We start from the raw sequence: 21,525 nt of genomic DNA, 5'->3' as shown, positions 1-21,525 counted from the left end.
CAGCAATCATTGTTTAGTGTGCAGCTAATCAGGTAGTCCAAATCCAAAGTCAGACATCAGCATATACTGCCCTGCTCATATCACCTACTCCAAGAAAGCTAATAGTGAACATATTGTTAAAAAGTCATATGAATGATAAGACCCATCAATTCATGTAGCCAAACAATAATTTCTGAACACTTACTGCATGCCAGGCACTGGTTGGGCATTAGGGATACAAAGTGAAAAGATATACACAGCCCCTGCCTGCAAGAGGCCTGCAGACCAGTAAAGAGACAGGCAGTTCCAATAGAGCATGTGGTAAGTGCCAGGACAGAGAAACGACAGCTTCTCCTGGGGCATAGGGGAAGGCACCTAACCAGACCTGAGAGTGTCATAGAAGGCTTCCAGAAAAGGAGGCGTCTACACTGAGACATGAAGGATACGTAGGACATAGGACAGGAACAGTCATGAAGACCATAACAAATGCCCTTAGAGGATCGACTATCCTAAGAGTTATCACCTGGATGCCTTTTCTTACGAACCCCACCTCTACCTGAGTTTCACTTCTACTCCAAATATTTTCCCTAAGCTCAAACATGCAGCTTATAATCTATTCATTTTCATTTGTTATGCACACTTTGCTTGTACATGAACACAGCTCACCAAATACTAAAAATAAATTTGCATACCACTTATAGGTATTTTACCATAATCGATCCTCAAAGCAAAGGATCAAGAGATCAGATACGATGACTGGCTCCCATTTACAGAGAAGGAGATTAAGGACAAGAGTCACATCTTTTGATGGCCCAGTTCAGGACTTTCCCCTATGGTAGGAAATATCACACTATTTTATAAATGTTTTACCTCTCCCATGAGACTATAATCCTCTTAAGATCAAACATGGCCTTTAATATGGTTATATTTCCAACACCTAATGGGTACTCAACCAATATTTATTGAATTACTAATTTACCTTCTCTATGAAGCTGGACCTGATCCATCCTGTACCCTACTCCCAAAAGGTCAGAGGAAATAGCTTTATGTCTTGGTGACAAAAGCACAGGTTTTAGAGTCTCACCAGATTGCATTCATATTTTAGCTCTACCACCTATCAGTTGTATGCCTTAAGGCAGTTTACTATCCCTTTGAGTCTTGACTATCTACAAAATGATGATGATAACATGTACTTTATAGAAAGACTATGAGGAGAGTATTTGGTCTATATTAGTTCCCCTCTGATGATTGTTCATAAGCTGTTAGTTTTCTTTTTGTCTGTTTATTCTTGTTGTTTAGTGTCTATTTACTGCAATTAGAAGGTAAACTCCAGGAAACAGGGTCTGTGTTAGTCATCCTCATATTTCTAGAGGCAGGTTCAAAGCTTTACAAATAGTAGGCATTCAACAAATGTCTGGGGAGAGAAAATGAACTAAGCTATACCTTTACCTAGTGTGTCATTCCTAAGTCAGCACTTATTTGGTGTTCAATAAATGCTGCTGACTGACAGATTGTGCAATTTAGTCCAAATAAAGGAAGTGGAATTGCAGGCAGGCTTGGCCTCTGTCATTCTAGGAGACGTTTTGCTGAGAAGGGATATTCCAGGGCCTCTCACCCACCCAACTGCCAGCACTTGGTATTTGCAGAGTAGCTTGTTAAGGAGATACATGCACATATGAACTCAAGTTTCACAATCTTCTTGCATAACGGAAAAGCTAAGGGAGGTAGAAAGAGAGGACTCAGCTGGACTTGGAATTTTCTTAGCCCCAAGTTTCTTAGACTCTGCATTTTGAAAACTTTTTGCCTCTGGTTACCTTAGGCTTTCTTCCGGGTCGAAGGAACTTAAGGTGCCCACGCTACTCTTCCTTGAATGGATTCCAGAGCTACCCAGCACCCTCACCAAGAGCCTCACCTTCATCAGCAGCTCGCGGCTGGTCAAATGGTTATTATGGTCTGAGAAGATATCTGAAAGTTCTTCAAACATCAGCATTGGGTCCCTATGAAAAGGGATTAAGAAAATATTAACAGTGAAGAGTTAGGAATAACCGGACATCTTCAGCCCAGCTGTCCTCCGGACCCACGTCTAAGGAGGGATTGTGCTCATCTCAGGGTTGGTGGGTACTGTAAACACAGATGAGGCCAGTGAATTTTTTTTTATGTGAGTAGCTTATTTCTTTTAAGGTGTGCTTGGCCACCCATGTGGAGAGAGGTATATTTCCTAGCCATGTATGTTATAATCATAAAAAAGGATTATTCAATTATTTAACTTACTGACATATTCTTGTCAGTAAGTTAAAAAAAAAATTGTTAGCAACACACACAGAGCCCACAGATCTAGGAGGCCATCTTGGCCAGGCCCCTAAGTTTAGAGATGAAGACAGAACCAGGGATATGCCCAATTTTCCATGAATAACTGCTGAGAGTTGCAGGTATAGAACCCAGATTTTCTAGCTCACAGGCTAGCATTCACTCTGAGAGTCAGAGGAGAATGTTGGAACCAGGATGGGCTCTGCAGCCAAAGGTGGTGAGTTCCAACTGCAACTCTCCACTCACTTTCTGAATGATCCCGGACATGCTGCTTAACTTTGCTGAGCTTCAATTTTCTCGTCTCTACAAGGGAAATATGACAGCGCTTTTATGGGACTGCTAGGAAAGTGAGTGAAACCACAGACGCAAAGCACCTGCTCTGCCCGCTCCCTTTCCAGGACACTACATCTCTGTCAGACCCGTGGTTTTCTCTACACACCCTCCAGGGTTAATGAGTGCATAATTCTGAAAACAAAGAATTAATAGGGGCAATATCACTATATGTGCAACATTTTCATTATTATGAAAAAAACCATTATTAAGAGCCTGTTTGTTTTATAGTGAATGTAAGATTAAATAATAATGAAAACCATTAAGCTATTCATATTTTAGAGAAAATTATTTCAAAATTAGTTATATGTGGCCCTAGATGAAGAGAAATAAATAGATATTCTCTCTGTCTACTGAAAGCTATAAATGTAAAGGATTATAAAGTGATAACAAAATAGGATATCTTTTTCCTTTTCTTTTTTAAAATAACAGCTTTATTGCAATCTAAGCCACTTATCATTGAAGTGTACAGTCCAGTGCTTTTTAGTATATTCAGAGTTGTGCAGTCATCACCATAGTCAATTTTAGAAGATTTTATCACCCTAAAAGGACGCCCTCTGCCCTTTAGCTATCACCCTGTGACCCTACCGTCCTCCCAGCCCCAGCTCTAGCAACTACTGATCTACATTCTGTGTCTACAGATTTGCTGATTCTGGACACTTCATATATAAGTCCAAGTATATGATGTGCAGCTGTTGTGGCTGGCTTCTTTAATTTAGCATGTTTTCAAGGTTCCTTCACGTTACACCATGTACCAGTACTGCACTCCTTTTATGCCTGAATAATATTCCATTGTATGGATGCACCATGTATAGATGCAATGGAGAACATGTAAAGCTGATATAGAAGTGTCTTCTCTAAGGAACTGTGACGCTTCTGTAGTGTCCTTGCTAAAACACATACAAACTAACTAAGAAACCGGAAACGTTATTCAGAATGCAGTTTAGAGGGTTTTTCATTTGTCTTTAGAAAATAGTTTTAAAAGCCAGCTAGAATAAACCTTCTCATATGGCAACCAAGGAGACTAAGATACAAGTCCATTACTTTTTCTGCTCGTGTTTTAGTCTCAAACTTGCTGTGGAAGAAATCTTAGGCTGGTTACATGACTTTCCTTAGTGTTCTTTTTATCAACCACCAAAGAACGGCAAGATTACCTTTCATGGCAATCAGACAAGGTTGCAATCAATCCAGTGAGGCTACATTTTAACACTTGACTGTCCCTTTGTTTTTGATACTACAGTTGGGTGGGGAGTGGTGATGAGGGACAGAAGACGGGAAGTGGAGGTGTGGAGGGTAGGGACACTGCATGCTTCTGACTTTCCCACAGTATTCACCAGGGCCTATCAAGTAATGACTTTATATGACCCCATCATTCTTAAAGAGAAATGTGTACGGGAAAATCAACCAACTAATCTCTCTTTAATACACACAATCACCTTGATTATTCAAAATAATAAAGAGAAGAAATAACCCAAGAAAAGAGTAGTAATCAAGAAAATTGCATTGGACTTTGAAAAGCCTGCTGGTTCTTCTACTGATAGATATTAGTGTCATAAACAAAGCACGAACTTTGGAGTACAAGTAGCCGTGGCTTCGTCAGCTCTGTAACATGAGGCATTACAAACACCCAGTTTAGTTTCTTCTTTTTACCCATCAAGAATCACCTAATAATTTGGCTTCCATCAAGTAGACTCTGCCCTGAGTAAGAATATGAGCTTATCAGCAAGCTTGAAGATTCTGGCCCTCGGTTTTCAGCATAAATTTGTGAAACTCTGGTTTACCAGCTTGGGGCTCTTGCCAATTAACAGTGTCAGATCCTTAGGGCTTGATCAACTCTGAGCAAACTTATGAAACTGAGGATGCAGACCTTCCATTCTGCCCCCACGAAGGCAGCCTGGCTGGGAAGGCAGCTGGCCTTCCTATCCTCCTAACTGAGAATGACTACACCATATGCAGTATAGACCATATAGAATTTCTACATTCTTCCCTGATATATCCTAACTTCCTTACTAGTTCAAACCTGGGCAGACTTGTTGAATGTAGCTGGCTTAGTTGTACTCATGACACAATCCCCAGCCTCGAAATCTGTAGTGATAGGGAATCAGGAATTACCCCCTCCCTCACCTTTCCTTCCTTTGTACAAAGTTCTTTGATCTACAGTAAAGGTGTAGAAATGGAAGAGATGGCAGTAGTGCAACAATCAGGAAATAATGTTAATTGTTTCAAAGACTGCACCAAGAAATATGAAGGAAAACAGCATAGGATGTGGTTGGTTAATAATTTCAGGTCCTTAGGAAAGGACATTTAAAGGTTTTTAATGTCAATAAGATAGCTTTTAAAATGCTGAAACAAAAAGGACAACTAGTTTTCTACTGAATATCAAGAACTAATGTCCTATCTGCACACATTACCCCTTGAATCCTAAAATAGCTTAGGGCTCCGCAGTGAGGCTGAAAAATAACCAGAGGTAATGGCAAATTGCTGTAACTTCGTCATTCCACAGCCTTATCCCTCAAAATCCAGATAATAAGTACATCCTTCAAATCATCCTGAAAGCCAGTAATCTTGGCTTTGGTATACTTAGAATGAGCTTGATTGTTACAGCGGCCCTGCCTCAAAAGTCACTAATGATTATGTGTAAGATGCACTCTGCCTGAAACACACGGATTTCAAAGATGTTTCTCTAGTTATATGATTCGAGCTTTGAAGGTGAGGACCCATCACAACAACTAATTATCCCGGCCAAAAGCAAAGTAGAGTAGACACTTGGGAACTTACCTTGGGACGGCAGCCCAAGTCTTTTTTAACCGATAGATGGAATTGGACTGCAGTGCCGAAACGATGGCCCTCAAGGAGGAAAAATTCTTCAGGAGTCTACATTCCTGTATGGGGAGTGATTAAAACATAAAAGGCATTTAACTATCAATATTACAGTGACTTGGTGGTTTCCTGTTTCAGAGGTATCACAGCTGCCATGAATTCTTACCACTAAACAGGCAGCTGTATAAATACTGAACATCAAAAAGTGGCTCCTTCCTCCCACCCCAGTCATCGAAACACATTATAGATTTTGGCACGGTATGCTTGTTTTTCTCCCGTCAATATATTTTTTTGTGTTGTTGTTACAGTTTTATAGTTTCCAGCTTTCCTAGTAAAAACACGAATGGATGTAAGTCTACAGAGCCTACAGAGGAAAGAGCAACTTTCCTCTGCTGAAAGCACACAGACGTCCTAAACATATGCATGAAAGATCACTTTAGATCTTCTTTAGATCCACAAAATGAGCTGGGCAGCAGCCGCTCTGAGGTCAGATGGTATTGAACAGCTCCTGACCAACCCTTGTCCACAGAGGTGTATATAACTTGGCAATAAAAATTCACCACAAGTTGAACTTTGGCATTTATGCTTTTAGCCAAGGGGGAATATTTTTATACACATTCATTTGGTTTCAAATTGGCTTGTCCTGCAACCATAAACATTCAAAAACACCTTGGTACTTCAATGCTTCCAAAATAACTCGGCCTTTTAAAATAAAATTCATTTTGGCAGTGTTTTAAAACAAAATAGAAAGAGAACAGGAAACATTCTGGATGCCATTTTCTGGGTAAGGAGAGAGGTTCGCTACTGAAACTTAAGCTACCATAAGAAGCCTGTAGCATCAGCAGTTAGTGACCTCAGAGTCAAAGTCCTGTGACTGAATAGCAGGGACAGCAAAGCAGACAGGGAGAAAGTCCCATTCTTGGCTGGCATAGGGAAGGTAGCAATGTGAGGAGAGTGGACCAGGCCTTATGTCAAAGGAGATGCTTCATATATAGGCATGTGACAGTGTAATAGATCCAGTGTTTACAAGTGAGTAGGTCGTGCGAGCACGTGTTTGGCTTTGTGCAGAATATCTCGGGTAAGAGGTCTGGAGTGATTGGACATAAATGTAAATCACTTTGAGAATCATTTCACAAAGAAATGCTAATCCTGAATATGAAGGAAAAACAGCACACTCTAATTTAGCATGCCAAAATCTGGACACTGAAAACTATGCCAAACAAACCCTCGAATGTTTTCTTTAGAGTAAATGCCAAAGTACTTAATAAAAGTCACGTCTACCCTTTTTAGATGCCTCAATGTCCTCCCCTTATTTAGAAAGATATAAAGAGAAAAAGAGAGAGAAGGAGAGAGAATGAAAGAGAAAACAGACAGAGAGAGAGAGAGAAAAACAAAGGAAGGCAGGAAGGAAGGAAGGAAGGAAAGGAGGGAAGGAAGAAAGGGGAGGGGAGGGGAGGAGAAGGGAGGGGAGGGGAAGGGAAGGGAGGCGAAGGGAGCGGAGGGGAGGGAAAAGAACAAGAGAAATGTTCTGAATTCCAATCTGGAAACTCAGCCTATGGGAGCATGTTTCAACAAACGTTCATAAAAGCTATACTCTAAAAATCAGGAAACTTGCAATAAATAAAGGAACTCAGGCACAGATATATCATACAAATTGAAATAAACACATGGAACACATTATTCAAAAAGAAGTTTAAACTAAGGGTTTAAAGGAGTACAAAAGGCATCTGGTCCCATTTCTAGAAAAAGAAGCATCTTCCAGGAGATGTGATACAAAAGTAAAAACATACCATGAAGGGCAGTCCAAAAAAATATAGTCATATTAGGTCAGAAAAATTTACTTTTTCAAGCATCCTTTCAAAAGAAATTGACGATGATGAATGTAGGGAAAGTAAAATAAGTCTTGGTAGCAAATCACCTATAAGTCTCATTATTTTACTACATTTCCCTACACAATTTCAAAAGATACAAGGCAATGATATCACCAAAAAAAGTAAGAGGTCTTGGCCTTGTTAGTACATGATATGGGATTTGAAATATACTTCAAATGATTCAACCTGCATTTCTTATTACCATATAAATACACAATTTATATTCAATTTGGACCAAAAGTCATTGCTTGAGTCCCACTATGTCATATACACCGATGCTACGTTCTCGCTATAGCCTAAGCAGTTGAATGAATTAGGGGTAGACAGTCTGCTTTTGAGAGGTGCTGTGACATTTATGGCAAAAAAAAAAAAAAAAAAAAAATCCTTATCATTCTAAGAAGACAGAGAAGTTCCATGCTGTATCTCACTCAGAACTTCTTTTGTATCTCTTACTTGCTGAGCGATAAGCTCGATTTAGAATAGGAGACATATAATAAGTTGTTTATGCAACTTGTACTCTGTTTCTTGCCTACTTTTGTCATACTCTAAGAAGTCTGTAAGAACAGACCATCTGAAGACTCAAAACAAGGCAAATTCTCTGGCACAATTGTGTCTCTGCTCTTTAACCAAAGACAATAAAAGAGAATGTAACATTATGCCCTACAAATAGGGTCTTACGGAAAACTATATTTAAAGGGATATAAAGCAAAATGTGTTTTGGTTGAGAGTTGACCCATATAGCCCAGAGCACAAATTAATATGATATTTACACAATAATTTTTCAGAATCATTGTTTTACTGATGCAATTTCTTCTGCCTAGGGGGAAAAAAAACCACCTCTCTAATTTCAAATACCAAAAATCCTATCTATTATTCAAAGATAATTTCAAATGTCAATTCATCTATGAAACCTTCCTTGATCACCCCAATCAGAAATGATTTCTCTCTTCTCCACTTTTATGGTGTTTATCTCATATGGCCCTACTCCTCTACTGCCTCAGGCTGAGATAATTCCAGTATGTCTTAGCTTCCTTGTTTGAGTACATGTTCCTGTAAACAAATAATTATGCTCTATCCCAGTATGTCCTCTAAGCACAGAATGTTGTAGTTTACACACATTAGGAGTTCACAAAATATTTGGTGGCCAACTGACCGCACACCGTTGACATTTTCTCAGGCATGATATAAGATGCTGAGAAGTGGAGATCCCATGGCATGTAAGCAGTTTATCCAAGAGACTAGACTCCAACACCCAAAGCAACGTAATTCAGGCCTAGAAACAGACTCCTCCTCCCCAACTTCAGATTTGATGCTCAGAAAGACCTCAGATTAACTGTGATCTCTGTAAGTGTCTCAGTCCTTTAGAAAAGAGATTCAGGACTCTGAGCAAGTACCAGCTCTTCAAAATTGCAGATGATGTAATGCCTCCAGGTACTGGAAGGGTGCATAGGTAATCACTCTGGGTGGAAGAGCCGTCCGTTTGACAAACAGCTCATCCATTTATATTTACTGAACATGGTGCTGAAACCAACACTCAGTCTGTGGTGAGAGCAAAGGGAAAAGCAGGCAGAATGTCTTACTCTGGAGCGGTAGCAGTGCGAGGGCCCATATCTGGGAATAAGTGAGCAGGGGTCCAATTTTTAAAAAAACAGGTAAAGAAATAAACTGCCAAGTTTAGACAGGCAACTTTTTTCTTGCTCTGGAACAACAAAAATGCAGTGGACTCTCATATACGGTCTTTTGACTGCCTTTTCAACCAAACAGCTAAGCCATTTAAAAAAGTGATGGAGTAGTCTCTTGCATCTACCAAACACAAAGAATATTTTATAAAAGACAATTACATGAGCGATGTTGATCCACTTCTCGATGATTTTAGCTCTCTGCTGAGTTTTGAGTTCTTTGCCCCCCAGGATGGTGCTGACAACACACTTGGTGAGGGTATTAAACTGAGAGATGGTGGCACGGATGGTAGGAGCCAAATGTTTGTTTTCCTTCTTATCTCTTCGAGACCAGATGCAGCCCAGGCAGTGGTGAGGCACTACTTTCTTGAAGAGTTGCTAGAACAAGAGAGGAACTGACTTTAAGGACAACACAGGTGTTACACATGGCAAAGCATGTCATCTGGGTCATCTGTAAATGGGCATTTTGTCAATGGCCGGATAACCCTTTTCTACTTGATTTACCTCATGGTGTCCATTTCAACAGACAAAAGTAAATAATTAATATACTTATGGATCATGTTCATTAGCAGAAAAATCTCCACCGCGTTTCATGCTGCCTTCTCAAAAGTGGTAAAGCAGAAGAGCTAAAACCACCAGGATAACTCCTCACAGTCCTCTTTTCTTTCCTTGCATTTACCAGCTAACACCAGCCTATGAAATGTGACTGACACACTCAAATATGTCCAGCTCACAAAAACATTCAGACTTCAAAAGTACAGAAAGCACACATGGAAATGAAGGGTCAGATACAGTCACATGTGGATTCTGTGAATTTATTTTATCCTAACTTATACTTTAACCCCTTTAAAATCTTCCAAATAAACAGTTCAGATCTTGAAATATTTATGAGTGTAAAGGGAGAAAAATACCCAAGGATCAGGGTAGATTTTGTTTCACTAGGACTCAAATTCTTATTTCCCTCTGTGCCTTGAGCTCCAAGTAAAAAGCACCTTCCCCTAGAATTGCAAGAAGAGCTCAGGCCTGAATTATTCAGGTGATTGATTCAAGTCGCATTTATCTCTGCATCTCCAGGCTCAGGCTCTCTCAAGGATTCAAAAAGACTTAAATCACATTATTCCACTGCTCTCCCCAGGCTACCAGTGCCATCACTCCCCCATGTTTTAAGTGAAAATACATCTGATCACAAAGAGAAGACATACGGCATCCATGTAGGTCAGCTGCTCTGCCACGAGATCTTCTGCGAAGCACGTGAATTCTGCTGACCCTCCACCCTCCAGTTCCTCTTCCTCTTCCAGGCTGAAGGAGATCGTGTTGGTAAGCCCATCTGTTCACATATGGAAAAGATTAGTAATTTGGTGCCAGGCCAGTGTATATAATCTTGTTTATAGAGTCATCAGACTTCTTTTATTTAGGAAGAAGAGGGCCAGTCCTCCAGAATACTCACAGGGAGACAACCACAAGCACAGTACATCTGAGAGCAATGGAGATCTTCCCATCTCTGCTTGTTCTTAGATTCTCTATTAAGATCAGAGGCCTCTATGCTCTCACTCTGACAAACCACTGGCTCCTAGGCCAAGGGCAGAGCCAGGATAGGCAAAGTCTAGAGAGCCCTTCATCTAGGGCTCTTTCAAATTCTTTGATGAGATTAGCTCCAGGATTAATCCAACTAACTCCTAAACCCCAACCGTGCAATTCTTGGTTGCTGGGCAACTTATAACCAGAAGCCTGGAAGGACTCTTCATGAAGGTGGGCCAGATTTTAGGTGATAAAATGAACCATTTTCGTGTTAGAAATGCTGATAAAGCCCTCAAAATTCTCAAAATGTTCAGAGTCACTTTCAACTTCCACCCAAATCTAAGAATACATGAAGAAGAATAGTCTCCAACTAAATGCACCTGAACCTATCATAGACAAGGTCATCAATTAACAAATCACATAGGGCACAGCCTGAAGAGAACATCAGTACCCAGGACTCTGAATAACAAGCGGAAGGGCCCACACCTGGAGCAGGACTGCCAGTCTCCATCTGGAAAGACTGGCATTTGATGAAGTTTTTCTGACTTAAATCCCCAGCCTTCCTTTCCTGGAACCTCTCCCCAGTGCCGGGTTGTTTCCCAACCTCAGCCCCTTTACACTCCTCGCGCTCTTTCCTGTCAAACCTGTTCTCAAGGAAAGAAAAATCTAGTTACATTCAGTTATATCTTAGCAGAATGTAAATCGGCATGTTACTACTCCCCCAGAACGTTTATATTTTGAGCCTTTTCTTTCTTTCTTTGTAGAATAAAAGACTATTAGGCATCTTGGATAAAGTTACAGTGGCTTTTCTTCATTTTCTAGGGAAAAGGAGCTTCTGAGAGTGGACCCTACACCACTTCCCCTTTGGGCAGCATGTAGGTATCTGCCTTTGCTGTTGGCAGGTATGTGATTTAAGGATTGCCCCTTTACCCGGGGCTTGAAGGTCTAGATGCAAATGGGGTTGGGTTATGACGCGAAAACATAGGAGGGGATCACTGCCTATCCCCAGAGTCTGGGACACAGACAGGTACAAGCTAAAGGAAGCTAAAATCCCATGGCATGGAGGGTGTTGAGCAATCTAATTTCATCATTCTTCCTTCATACAACTCTGGCACTGTTTCATTTAGTGGGGTAATTAGAAACTTGGGATCCTAAATAAAGGCTCAGAAAGGGCCTCTCCAGCCTCTTGTCAACAAATACATAAATATATCCCAATTGCCCTGCAATGCAGAGCCTAACCCACTTCAACCGAGGAGAAGGGTATGTGTTAAGGCTTGATCTTCCCATTCATTCATTCATTCAGCAAACACAGCAGCCAACTGTGTGTCTACAATGTTGCTATGCATGAAGATTACATGATCCTCTCTCTTCTTCACTGCATTTTTGCTTTTGATTCTCCTCCAGATGTAAGTAAAAACGTGAAGCACAATTTTACTTTTTAAAAACATATAGGAGAGCTTGCTGCTTCTGCAGGAGTAAAACTGGGTAAAACAAGCACATGGGAACCAAGGCAATCTCCCTCTCCCCTGCCTCAGCCTGCCAAGTGAGCTCTGCTTTGCAGTCCCTAGGTTGGAAACAATGAATGACTGGTCCCACCGGTTTCCCAATTAGGCTTGGAGCCAGGGGCAGCCCCAGTGGGGATAGCTGGGCTCCAACATAGTGTTTTGCACTCCAGCACAAAGCCAGGGATGGAGGCCCTGAAGGGAGCTGAGGTCCGCAGCTGGAGGAGTGCCCCTGGTATTCAAACATTCCTGGCAGATGAAGTCATCTGAGATATAGAGTATTTGGCAGTCAGCGTCCAATGATGCAATTGCATTTCCCTCTCTCTGGTCCCCCAACCATAAAAAATTCAGCAGGTATTGTTTGGAATTTAGGTCTATTTTCTTTGGAGCTGATTCAGCTTTTCTTATTGGTGCTGAGGAACATTTCCTTTCCCTCACTGATGAAGTCAGGCATCCCTTCAGGGAAATGCCTGTCAGGAGCTCCAAGTGGGTCAGCTACCATGGCAACTGTCACCCAGCACCCCAGTAAGGGGACACAACGTCATGCTGGAAGGCTGTCCCAGCCTCTTTCTGACCTTCTCCACAGCCTGATAGCTCCAAGCACCTCATGACCTGCAGTGGTTGTCTCCTGTGTCCTTGAAAACAGGCAGTCAATTCCTCAAATAGGAAAACACAGCCACAAAAACTTCCTTCGATGAGGCCCTCAGAGATGCCAAATGATGGTGGTCTGCACTGGCAGGGGACCCGTTACAGTTTTTCCATACTGAAGGACAGACACCTTTTCCAAGCTTTCGGGAGGGCAGGATCAGAACTGGACTTAATTCCTTGACCACTAGATGGGGGTGCTTGTGATGGAAGGATAGAAAGAGCCATTAAGCAGATAATAAAATGCAAATTCAGGTTCGGCATGGTACATGTTGATAAGGGAAGATTAAAAATTCATCAAGGAGACTCTCTTCTTGGTAACAGAAGAAAGCCCAGGAAATTACTTACTCTCTCTGAGCTGGAGTTTCCAGAGTTTCCTCATTCATCAAATGAGGGAGCAAGACTAGGCAGTCTTGAAAATTCCCTTCTCTGTCTAAAATTCTAGGCTCCACAATTAGCACTTCAGTAACCTTGAGAATTTTATACCCAAGCCAACCCTCCAGCATGTGTCGTTTTGAGGGTACCAAGGTTTCCTATTAGCCAGCACAGGGAGAACCTTTCTCCAGCATGGAGGCTGCAGAATCAGCATCCAGCCTTTTCCCTGTGAGCAAACAAGTACTCACTGTCAGTTTCCACTTCTTGCTTCTGAAACTGCTCAAGAAGATTTTGTGCTCTTCTTTCTGGGTCAGAGCCTGGCATCATCCGTGTGAGATAATCCAGCAGTTTCTGTAAGCAAGGGAAGTGAGGGGGCTCTCGGAAGTCTTCTGCACATTGGTCAAGCCAGGCCCTCAGTATTGAAGCGATTGCACTGGGAAAGAGAAATGGAGAGTCTGGCTGTAGGGAGGCAGAACAAGCCCTGGACACCAGGGCAGATCCCAGGGGCACCCTGGGAAACTGGGTAGGTGGTCAAGAGATCAATCATCCAAAAGTCCCTAGAAACATCAGTGAATTTAAAGCACTTGAAAATGAACTAGCTAAACTTCATTGTTTTAAGTGGAGTGCTGCAGTGAAGCTAAGGTAGATTTTTTGTTTTTTTTTTAAGGAAGCTAAACTTTGGAAAAACCCATACAGGGCAGAAAAATGGACATGTAGAAGATTTAGCAAATCCTGAAGAAACTTCAAAGCAATTTGTATATAATGGGATTATGCTCAAATTAAATACCACAAAATCTGCCACCTAATATGCTAGGCAATTACTGGCTGCCAGCAGGCCAGAAGTCCGTCTGAGGAAAGGAAGTGCCTGAGTTTGGAAAGATGAATGCATAAAGTCAGGTTGACAAGGATCACCACGGCTTCAGCATGAACACTGAAAATGTCCTCATAATATTATCCTTTTGTTTCCCAAACCACAATGAGAAGAATATGTTTCAAGTGGGAGAAACAGTAGGTAGAGAAGTTATGTCTTTAAAAGATAAAGGAGAAAAACTTGATAAGCAAAAGTGATTTCTTCTGATGGCTCTGTGGGTCACACAGAGTCCCCCTTGGGGAAGACAAGGTCCCAGGGCACAAAAAGAGACAGGGTCATTTGTGTGTGCACAGCTCCCTCTGGTATGTTAGTAATAACACAGCGTGTTGTCTTTAGGTTAGGGGCAACCACTCACTGAGGGCAAGAGACAAATGGCTGAAGGATAGAAAGGGTAAAAGTTTTGAGTCTATTATTCCACGCTTCATCTTCAAAGAAGACTTTACCAACGCTCCTGGCTCAAGCACATGCCACAGACAAGGAGAAGAACAGAATACTCTGCCTGCCTAGCAACCGGTCACCCCATACAGTCCAGGCATATTCACGGCTGACAGCTGAAGAAAATGACACGAACTATAAATTAATTCATGCATCTTCTGCCGACAGAGACACAACACCTCATCTTTAAAAACACTTTTCCAAAATTTTTCAGCCAAAAGGAGTTTTTTAAAGCACATTTTAAAATTCTCATTATCTAATTACATTTCAAACACATTTTTTTTTAGTTAACAAACAATACCTGGACTATGTTATTACCCATGTATGTGAAACTGAGGGCTGGGCTTTCACAGGTGTGTCTAACTTTCTTCACATCTTGATTTCTTTCACACCAAGAAGCTGGACCATCATCAAAGCATAAGTATGACTAAAGCCAATTTAATGCTTCACTCTTGGAATTGAAGTACAAACAGAAGGAAAATAAATGCAGTGCTGTTTTCACTATGGTGTACGTCACTGTTTCACTAATGTGGAATGTTAAAGCATTTGGAACTATAATATTCAATTATCTGTGTCTCAAGTAGACACATAACACCATCAAATAAAAGTCATAGAAATAATTCAATAATCCAAATATTTAGCCCAGATTAAATGAAATTGTAAACCATAATTTCATTTCCTTCCAGAAAGCCAGAAGAAATTAATTGAAAACCTGATATTTTCATATTTCAGGTTGACTTTTACAGAAAAACAGTTCTGTACCTTTAAAAAGAGGGATGAATTAATCTAATACCACTGCTTGCTTAATACTTCTTATTTCAGTGAAAAGATACTCCTATGATGACACTGATGGAAAAACAGATATGGAGAGATGGTAATTCACATCATCTGCTCAAGTCAAGAACGGCAGCAGCCTAACAACAAGACGAAGTATTTCACTCAAAAGAACACCCAGATAGAAACACAAAGTTACAGGTAAGAGTCAGTGATGGTAATACATCATTTACTTCTTAAATGCCTGTGATCCTTAATTATTATGATAAAATTCCTTCTTTATTGCAAAAACGTAAATCTTACAAATGTATATAAACTAAAAAAGCAAAATACCTACTCTCTCCCTTCATCCTAATCCCATTCCCAGGACCTTTTGTTAACTGTTGGAATAGATCCTTCTAGGCTTTTCTGTGGCTACATAAACATATTTAAATATACAAAATACGTGTGAGTGTGGTGGCTCACATCTGTAATCCCAGCACTTTGGGAGGCTGAGGCAGGAGGATTGCTTGAGCCCAGGTGTTTGAGACCAGCCTGGGCAACGTGGCGAAACCCCATCTCTACAAAAAATACAGAAAATTAGCCAGGTGTGGTGGTGCATGCCTGTAGTCCCAGCTACTCAGGAGGCTGAGGTGGGAGGACTGATTGTACCAAGAGATAGAGGCTGCAGTGAACCATGATCACACCACTGCACTCCAGCCTGGGTGATAGAGTGAGACTCTGTTTCAAAACAAACAAACAACAACAAAAAAAATATATATATATACTGTATAATCAACAGGGTTTTTTTACTAAGTAGTATGTTACAGACATGTCATCATTACCTCTAGATCTATCTTATTGGTTCTCATGATATGGACACACCATAATTAAGTATACTTCTACTGGAAGACAGGTATTTATTTTCAGGTTCTCACAACTACAAAATATGTGCATCCTTGCTTCCACCTCTGTGTGCTCGTGTACTTCTGTAGAACACACAGTACTTACCTCCATGGCAAGCTGCAGCCTCAGAAGACCTAGGGGAGTTCTAAAGAGGAGTCTTAGTCCAGATTGGACTTGCCCTTAGGTGGACATTTTGCGTTCCTCAATCTGATGTTTTTAACAAGCTCTGGTGATCTATGCATTTTTTTACCCTTTGTGACAGTGACCTTCCTGTAGCTTAGCCTAAGCAGCTTTGCAAGTTCACCACAAACTCAGACACTGAATTAGCCAGAAAAAGCATTTTCACACAAAAGAGGAATGAAGGGGGAGGAGGAAGAAGAAACAGAGAAAGGGAAAGACATACACAAACAGCACAATAGAACACGAGGCAGACCCCTGCCCTCCTAGTCAGAAGAGCGTTTCTCAGCATGCCAGGCAGGGAGGCTTTCTGGAAAAGCCTGGAAACATGCCCAAAGCTCACAGTAGCTTTGTGCATGCCAGTCCTGGGAAGAAACTTTCCGTTCTTGATAGACTACGAAGCAGATACAAATGTGAAACTTTTAAGATTTCAAAAAAGAAAGCAACATCGCAAAATAATGACGAAGGAAAAACGGGATTACTGGCCAATGGTTTTCCATCTTGCCCAGCCTGGCTCCACTCCTAAGATCTACCTTATATACTAACCAGAACTGAGTAGGAGGATATGCAGAACCTTAGAGCTGAAGGGAAATTCTAGTTCGAAGTCACAAATATACAGGAATGGTATGTCTGTTAGACTACCGAAGCCACTTGGCTCTGTACACAGACCGAGACAGGATGCTTGGAGACCCCGAAAAAGAAAATTCTAACCCTCATCCTGGCTGTGTACCAGGGAACTAAGGAAGCCTGGAGAGGTCAGTTAACTCCACTGACCCCTACCCCCCTACCCCGCTCTGGGGAAGAGACATAACAACACCTTCTCCATCTACCTGACACTGATCAGTTGTGATTTCAAATGATATAATGTCAATAAGGACATTTTGAGATACCTGGAGAGAAACATAATTGTCAAGTCTTACAACTACTTGCCAGAAATCAGAGAAGGAAGGGATTGAAAAGGCAAAATGGCTCAACAGGAAGAATGACACCGAATACAAGCCACGCTATGATACATGTGGCTTCAGGCCTGCTGGAAGGAGGTAACTGCTGTGAACACACACACACACACGGACACACACACACAGACACACATGCACACACCTGCCCGCACACATGTACCTTGAGGTATCCTCTCTGGGACAAATCAAAGGCATCAAACTGTAGTATTAACTGCAAGAGATGATTCTTGAATAACTTGTAAAGACAGAAGGAATTACTGAATCCAAACTGGATGATTACAGTTGTGACATAACCTAAACTCAGGAGAAAAGCCAGTACCTGATTTCCTTTTCCAAAGTGATCTTTGGTAGATCACAGAACAAAACTCCTCAGTCCCAAGGGGAAGTATGCTGGGCAGGTGGCCAAGGCCAGGGGCCCAAAACTGATAGCACGGGAGACAACCAAAATTGAGTTTTCTACCTCAGGTATTCTTGGTAACATACAAAACTTTGTAGTGAGCCTTTTCCAACCGACTGCAATCGTCTGTAGGGGAAGGAAGACATGCTCAGATGTCACTGTTTGAAATACACTAAAGCAGCTTCTAGGACTTTTTCTTCTAAGAAAACAGACCCCTGGGGAGAATTAATTCAACAACTAAACTAATATTTGTTGAATTTCCTTTATTTCCCAGAGTCAGGAAAACAATTTGTGATGAGCATCACAATACAGGAAGTCCAGGGGTCCCAGGGAAGCACTGAACTTCAGAGGGAGCTGACCTGGTCAAGGCTTTAGGGAGGGTCTCCCTGAAGAAATTATGTGAAAGCTGAGACCTTGAGGGTTAGGAGTCACTGGAATGAGGACTCTGGGGCAGCAATGAGGCAGAGCTCCTGCAGTGAGAGAGCCGAACTCTTGTAAAGGACTTAAAGATCCGTTCAACTAAAAATTAGAGTTGGGGGAATGGAGCATGATGATATCTGCTACACTCATTGATTTTTTTTTTTTTTTTTTGAGATACAGACTGTGTCACCCAAGCTGGAATGCAGTGGCATGATCTTGGCTCACTGTAATCTCCACCTCCTGGGTTCAAGCGATTCTCATGCCTCAGCCTCCTGAGTAGCTGAGATTACAGGCACACCACCATGCCTGGCTCATTTTTGTATTTTTAGTAGAGATGGGGTTTCACCATGTTGGCCAGGCTGGTCTCAAATGCCTCACCTCAGGTGATCACCTGCCTTGGCCTCCCAAAGTGCTGGGATTATAGGCATGAGCCACTGCACCTGGCCACTCATTGATTTCTCAGCCAAGCAGAAATTATGCCTAATAACACCTGGTTAGAAGACATGAGACAGATGTGCCTTGGCTGAGACATAAAAGAAAATGGTTCAGAACCTCTAGACACCCCAGGGATCTTCAGGCACACAAAGCAGAGAGGGCTGAGGTGAGCATTTAGGCAGCGATTATGCGCAAACCACAGATTTTTTAATGAATGCAGATTTTAAGTAAATGTATTAAATCATATTAAAATTCCACAGCCAGTAAAATACTCTAGAATTGGTCAAATGTTTAATATAAATTTTTCCAGGTATGAAGTCACCTCTCCCATGATGTGTAACCTCTGAGCCAAGAAATAAGATTACCGTGGCAAAAAGAATCGCACTATCCATCTAGAGCTCTTTCCCTCCCCAGAAATCTATTTGAAATAATAATTTTTTGTACTTAATCATTAGCAGAAAATAAGACGTGGAACTATTTTTCAAAGCAGCAAAAAATGTTTTTCTATTTTAGCACATTCTCTGAGAACTGAATCTTCTCGCTACAGATAATAAAAACGTAAGAAGATGTACACAGAGGGTGGGCTTTTCAAGCAATGCGGTAGCTTTTGCCAAGCTCTGAGGGCGGGATCTAATACACTTTGTCCTTCAGGGAGACTGAGGCCTAAGTCAACCTTGACACTGACTCTGGGCCGGACCCTCCACTTTGTTCTCCTAATCACAGAACAGTTTTCCTCTGTTTCAGGGAAGGTTGCCAGATAGAGGCTGCCTCAGACCTCCAGCTAGATGATTTTCCTAATGACAAAGAACAAAGGAAGATACGGAGCTTTCCTTTTTTTTTTTTTCTGGAAAGGATAAAAATATGATTATCTGGACCTGTCAAGGTTGTCCTGAATTGCTTTTTTACACTTTACATTGTCACATTTCAGTACTATTGGTAAGAAGAGATTCAAATACTAGGAGGAGAAGTGAAAGAGGGATTGAGAGCAGACCAGGAAAATAAATGCCAACAAAGCCAGAGTCAGATCTAAGCCCTAAGAAGAAACGGGCAAAGCAGGAGCCATGGGGAAGGAAGAGAAGAGGAAAAAATCCTCCACAGCAAGGAGGAGGAAGAAAAGGATTATGAAAGGAAGACATAGAAAGACAGAAAATGTGAGCAGGAGAGGGCCAGGAGTAGGATGAATGAGCCTGAAACCAGTTACCCAAAGTCAAAGTTATTTACACACCTGTCTTTCATTCCCAGGCTAAGTACTTAAGAGAAATATTTTCATTTTTATCAGAGGAAAAATAGTAAAGGTTATGCATCACAGAGGTTAAGGCCTGGGTTAAATCCCAGCTCTTTCACTATTCATGGTGTAGCCTTGGACATGGTCCTTAACCTACGCCCCAGGTTCCTCCTCTGTAAAGTATGAATAATAAAATACAATCATTATGAGGATTTAACAAGTATGTGCAGTACTTAACACAGGGACTATTCCTGCTAAGTAGTCAATAAATTCTAGCTATTATTAGAAAAGGACATCACCAGTCACCAAAATTATCTTTCAGGGACCTCAATAACTCATTCTCTAATTCCCCACAGTACAAGAAGGGAGTTTTCATGTTATAAATAGAACTCTATTGAAAAAAAATGGCTGAGGCCCTCTATAGTTTTTACCGCTGGAACTGAGTTTCCATTGGTAGTGACAGATGCTGCAAGGCACGAGGAACAGGAAGCAGGTTCTCCTTTGATGGGCTTAACTTGGTCTTGTTTCCTCACATCCTTCAACCCATCTCCTTCCCCAGGAAAAAGGTCTAGCATCCACACTTCTAACAGCTGTGTGCAAACCTTGCTCAGGGTATTCATTCAATAACAAAGCAACAGCCAGGCAAAACAGCAGACAGCAATGAAAATAATGACAAATTAAAAGATCTCAGAATAATAACAATCTAAAACATTAGTCACAATAGTGATACTCTAATCTAGTTCTTCATGCGCTTCTGTGGCCTTATTATTATGACAAAGGCAAATAGGGAGGGAAATCTTGAGTATCCGAGATCCCAACACTCTTCCGTACATGGCAGGCCTGAGAGCAAAAGACCCGGCTGGGAAGCCCAGGTCTTGGAGTCATTTGGACCAGAGTTCAAATATCAGACCTGTCGCTTAACCAGCTGCCTGATCTTAGTCAAAACACAAAACTTCTCTGAAGCTTCACTTTATATCCTATAAAGTGAGGAAAATATCTCAGCATATTTGTGATGGCCAAAGAAGACACAAATATAGAGTACCCAGCAGAATGCCTTGCACAAAGTATGCATACCACAAATTGTAGCCAATGGTGGTGACAAGGGCAGTGTCATCATTTTCACTGTCTACAATGCTGTGTGGTGAATCAAGCAACACGGTCTGATTGTGATGTCTGTTTACCTTTGTAACAGAGACATTCTCTAATGTAGAAAACCCTAGGAGACGCTCATATGACCGACTTCCTTTTGAACCACTGATTATCAATGTTGTTTTACTCTTCCTCAATTATTAGAACATCAGTTTCTGCTCACGGTTTTCTACCCATGTCCCCAAAATGCAGATTTGACTTAGATTGTTAATGACTTATAAAACTATGGTTTTTATTTTTCTTTGTCCTGTATGGATGTTGTAAAGACAATACCAGACTCTTTGATACGGCATATCACTTCTTCATTTCTTTTGTTTCACTTTAAAAACAATCCTCTCACATTGTAACCTTTGATTCTTCTAAATTGGAGCTTTAGATCTTGTTTTTGCTGCTCTTCACCCCTCCTCCTTTTTCCCATTTTTGTTATAATCACTCCAATTAATTTCAGTTGCCTTCTTAGGGCATCTGAATTTGCAGGAATGAATATTGATTGCAGACTCTCTGGGAAGATTTTTTAACTTTCCACTATGAATTTTTTGAGGCAGTAATGTAACACAGCCAACTTGCTTTAACTCCTCTCCTTTTTCTTTAAAGTGTGTCCAGTGTCGCCGGGCGCGGTGGCTCAAGCCTGTAATCCCAGCACTTTGGGAGGCCGAGGCGGATGGATCACGAGGTCAAGAGATCGAGACCATCCTGGTCAACATGGTGAAACCCCGTCTCTACCAAAAAACTACAAAAAAAAATTAGCTGGGCATGGTGGTGCGTGCCTGTA

At 41.3% G+C, this 21,525-nt stretch overlaps 1 protein-coding gene across 3 annotated transcripts in view; it reads right to left on the bottom strand.

The window, feature by feature from the left end:
• Positions 1–21,525, bottom strand: part of RGL1 (ral guanine nucleotide dissociation stimulator like 1) — a 288,449-nt gene that overhangs the window by 33,436 nt on the left and 233,488 nt on the right. For all 3 annotated transcript variants that reach the window (XM_017524379.2, XM_017524381.2, XM_017524380.2), the window contains 5 exons: positions 13,275–13,459; positions 10,189–10,313; positions 9,149–9,364; positions 5,395–5,498; positions 1,892–1,976 (listed from right to left, as the gene is read on the bottom strand). In XM_017524379.2, the coding sequence (XP_017379868.1) occupies positions 1,892–1,976; positions 5,395–5,498; positions 9,149–9,364; positions 10,189–10,313; positions 13,275–13,459 (715 nt within the window). The remainder of the gene's footprint in view (positions 1–1,891; positions 1,977–5,394; positions 5,499–9,148; positions 9,365–10,188; positions 10,314–13,274; positions 13,460–21,525) is intronic.

Source organism: Cebus imitator, unplaced genomic scaffold (assembly GCF_001604975.1).
Source record: "Cebus imitator isolate Cc_AM_T3 unplaced genomic scaffold, Cebus_imitator-1.0 Scaffold33, whole genome shotgun sequence".
NCBI lineage: Eukaryota > Metazoa > Chordata > Mammalia > Primates > Cebidae > Cebus > Cebus imitator.
This window is presented reverse-complemented; position numbering and strand designations above follow the sequence as displayed.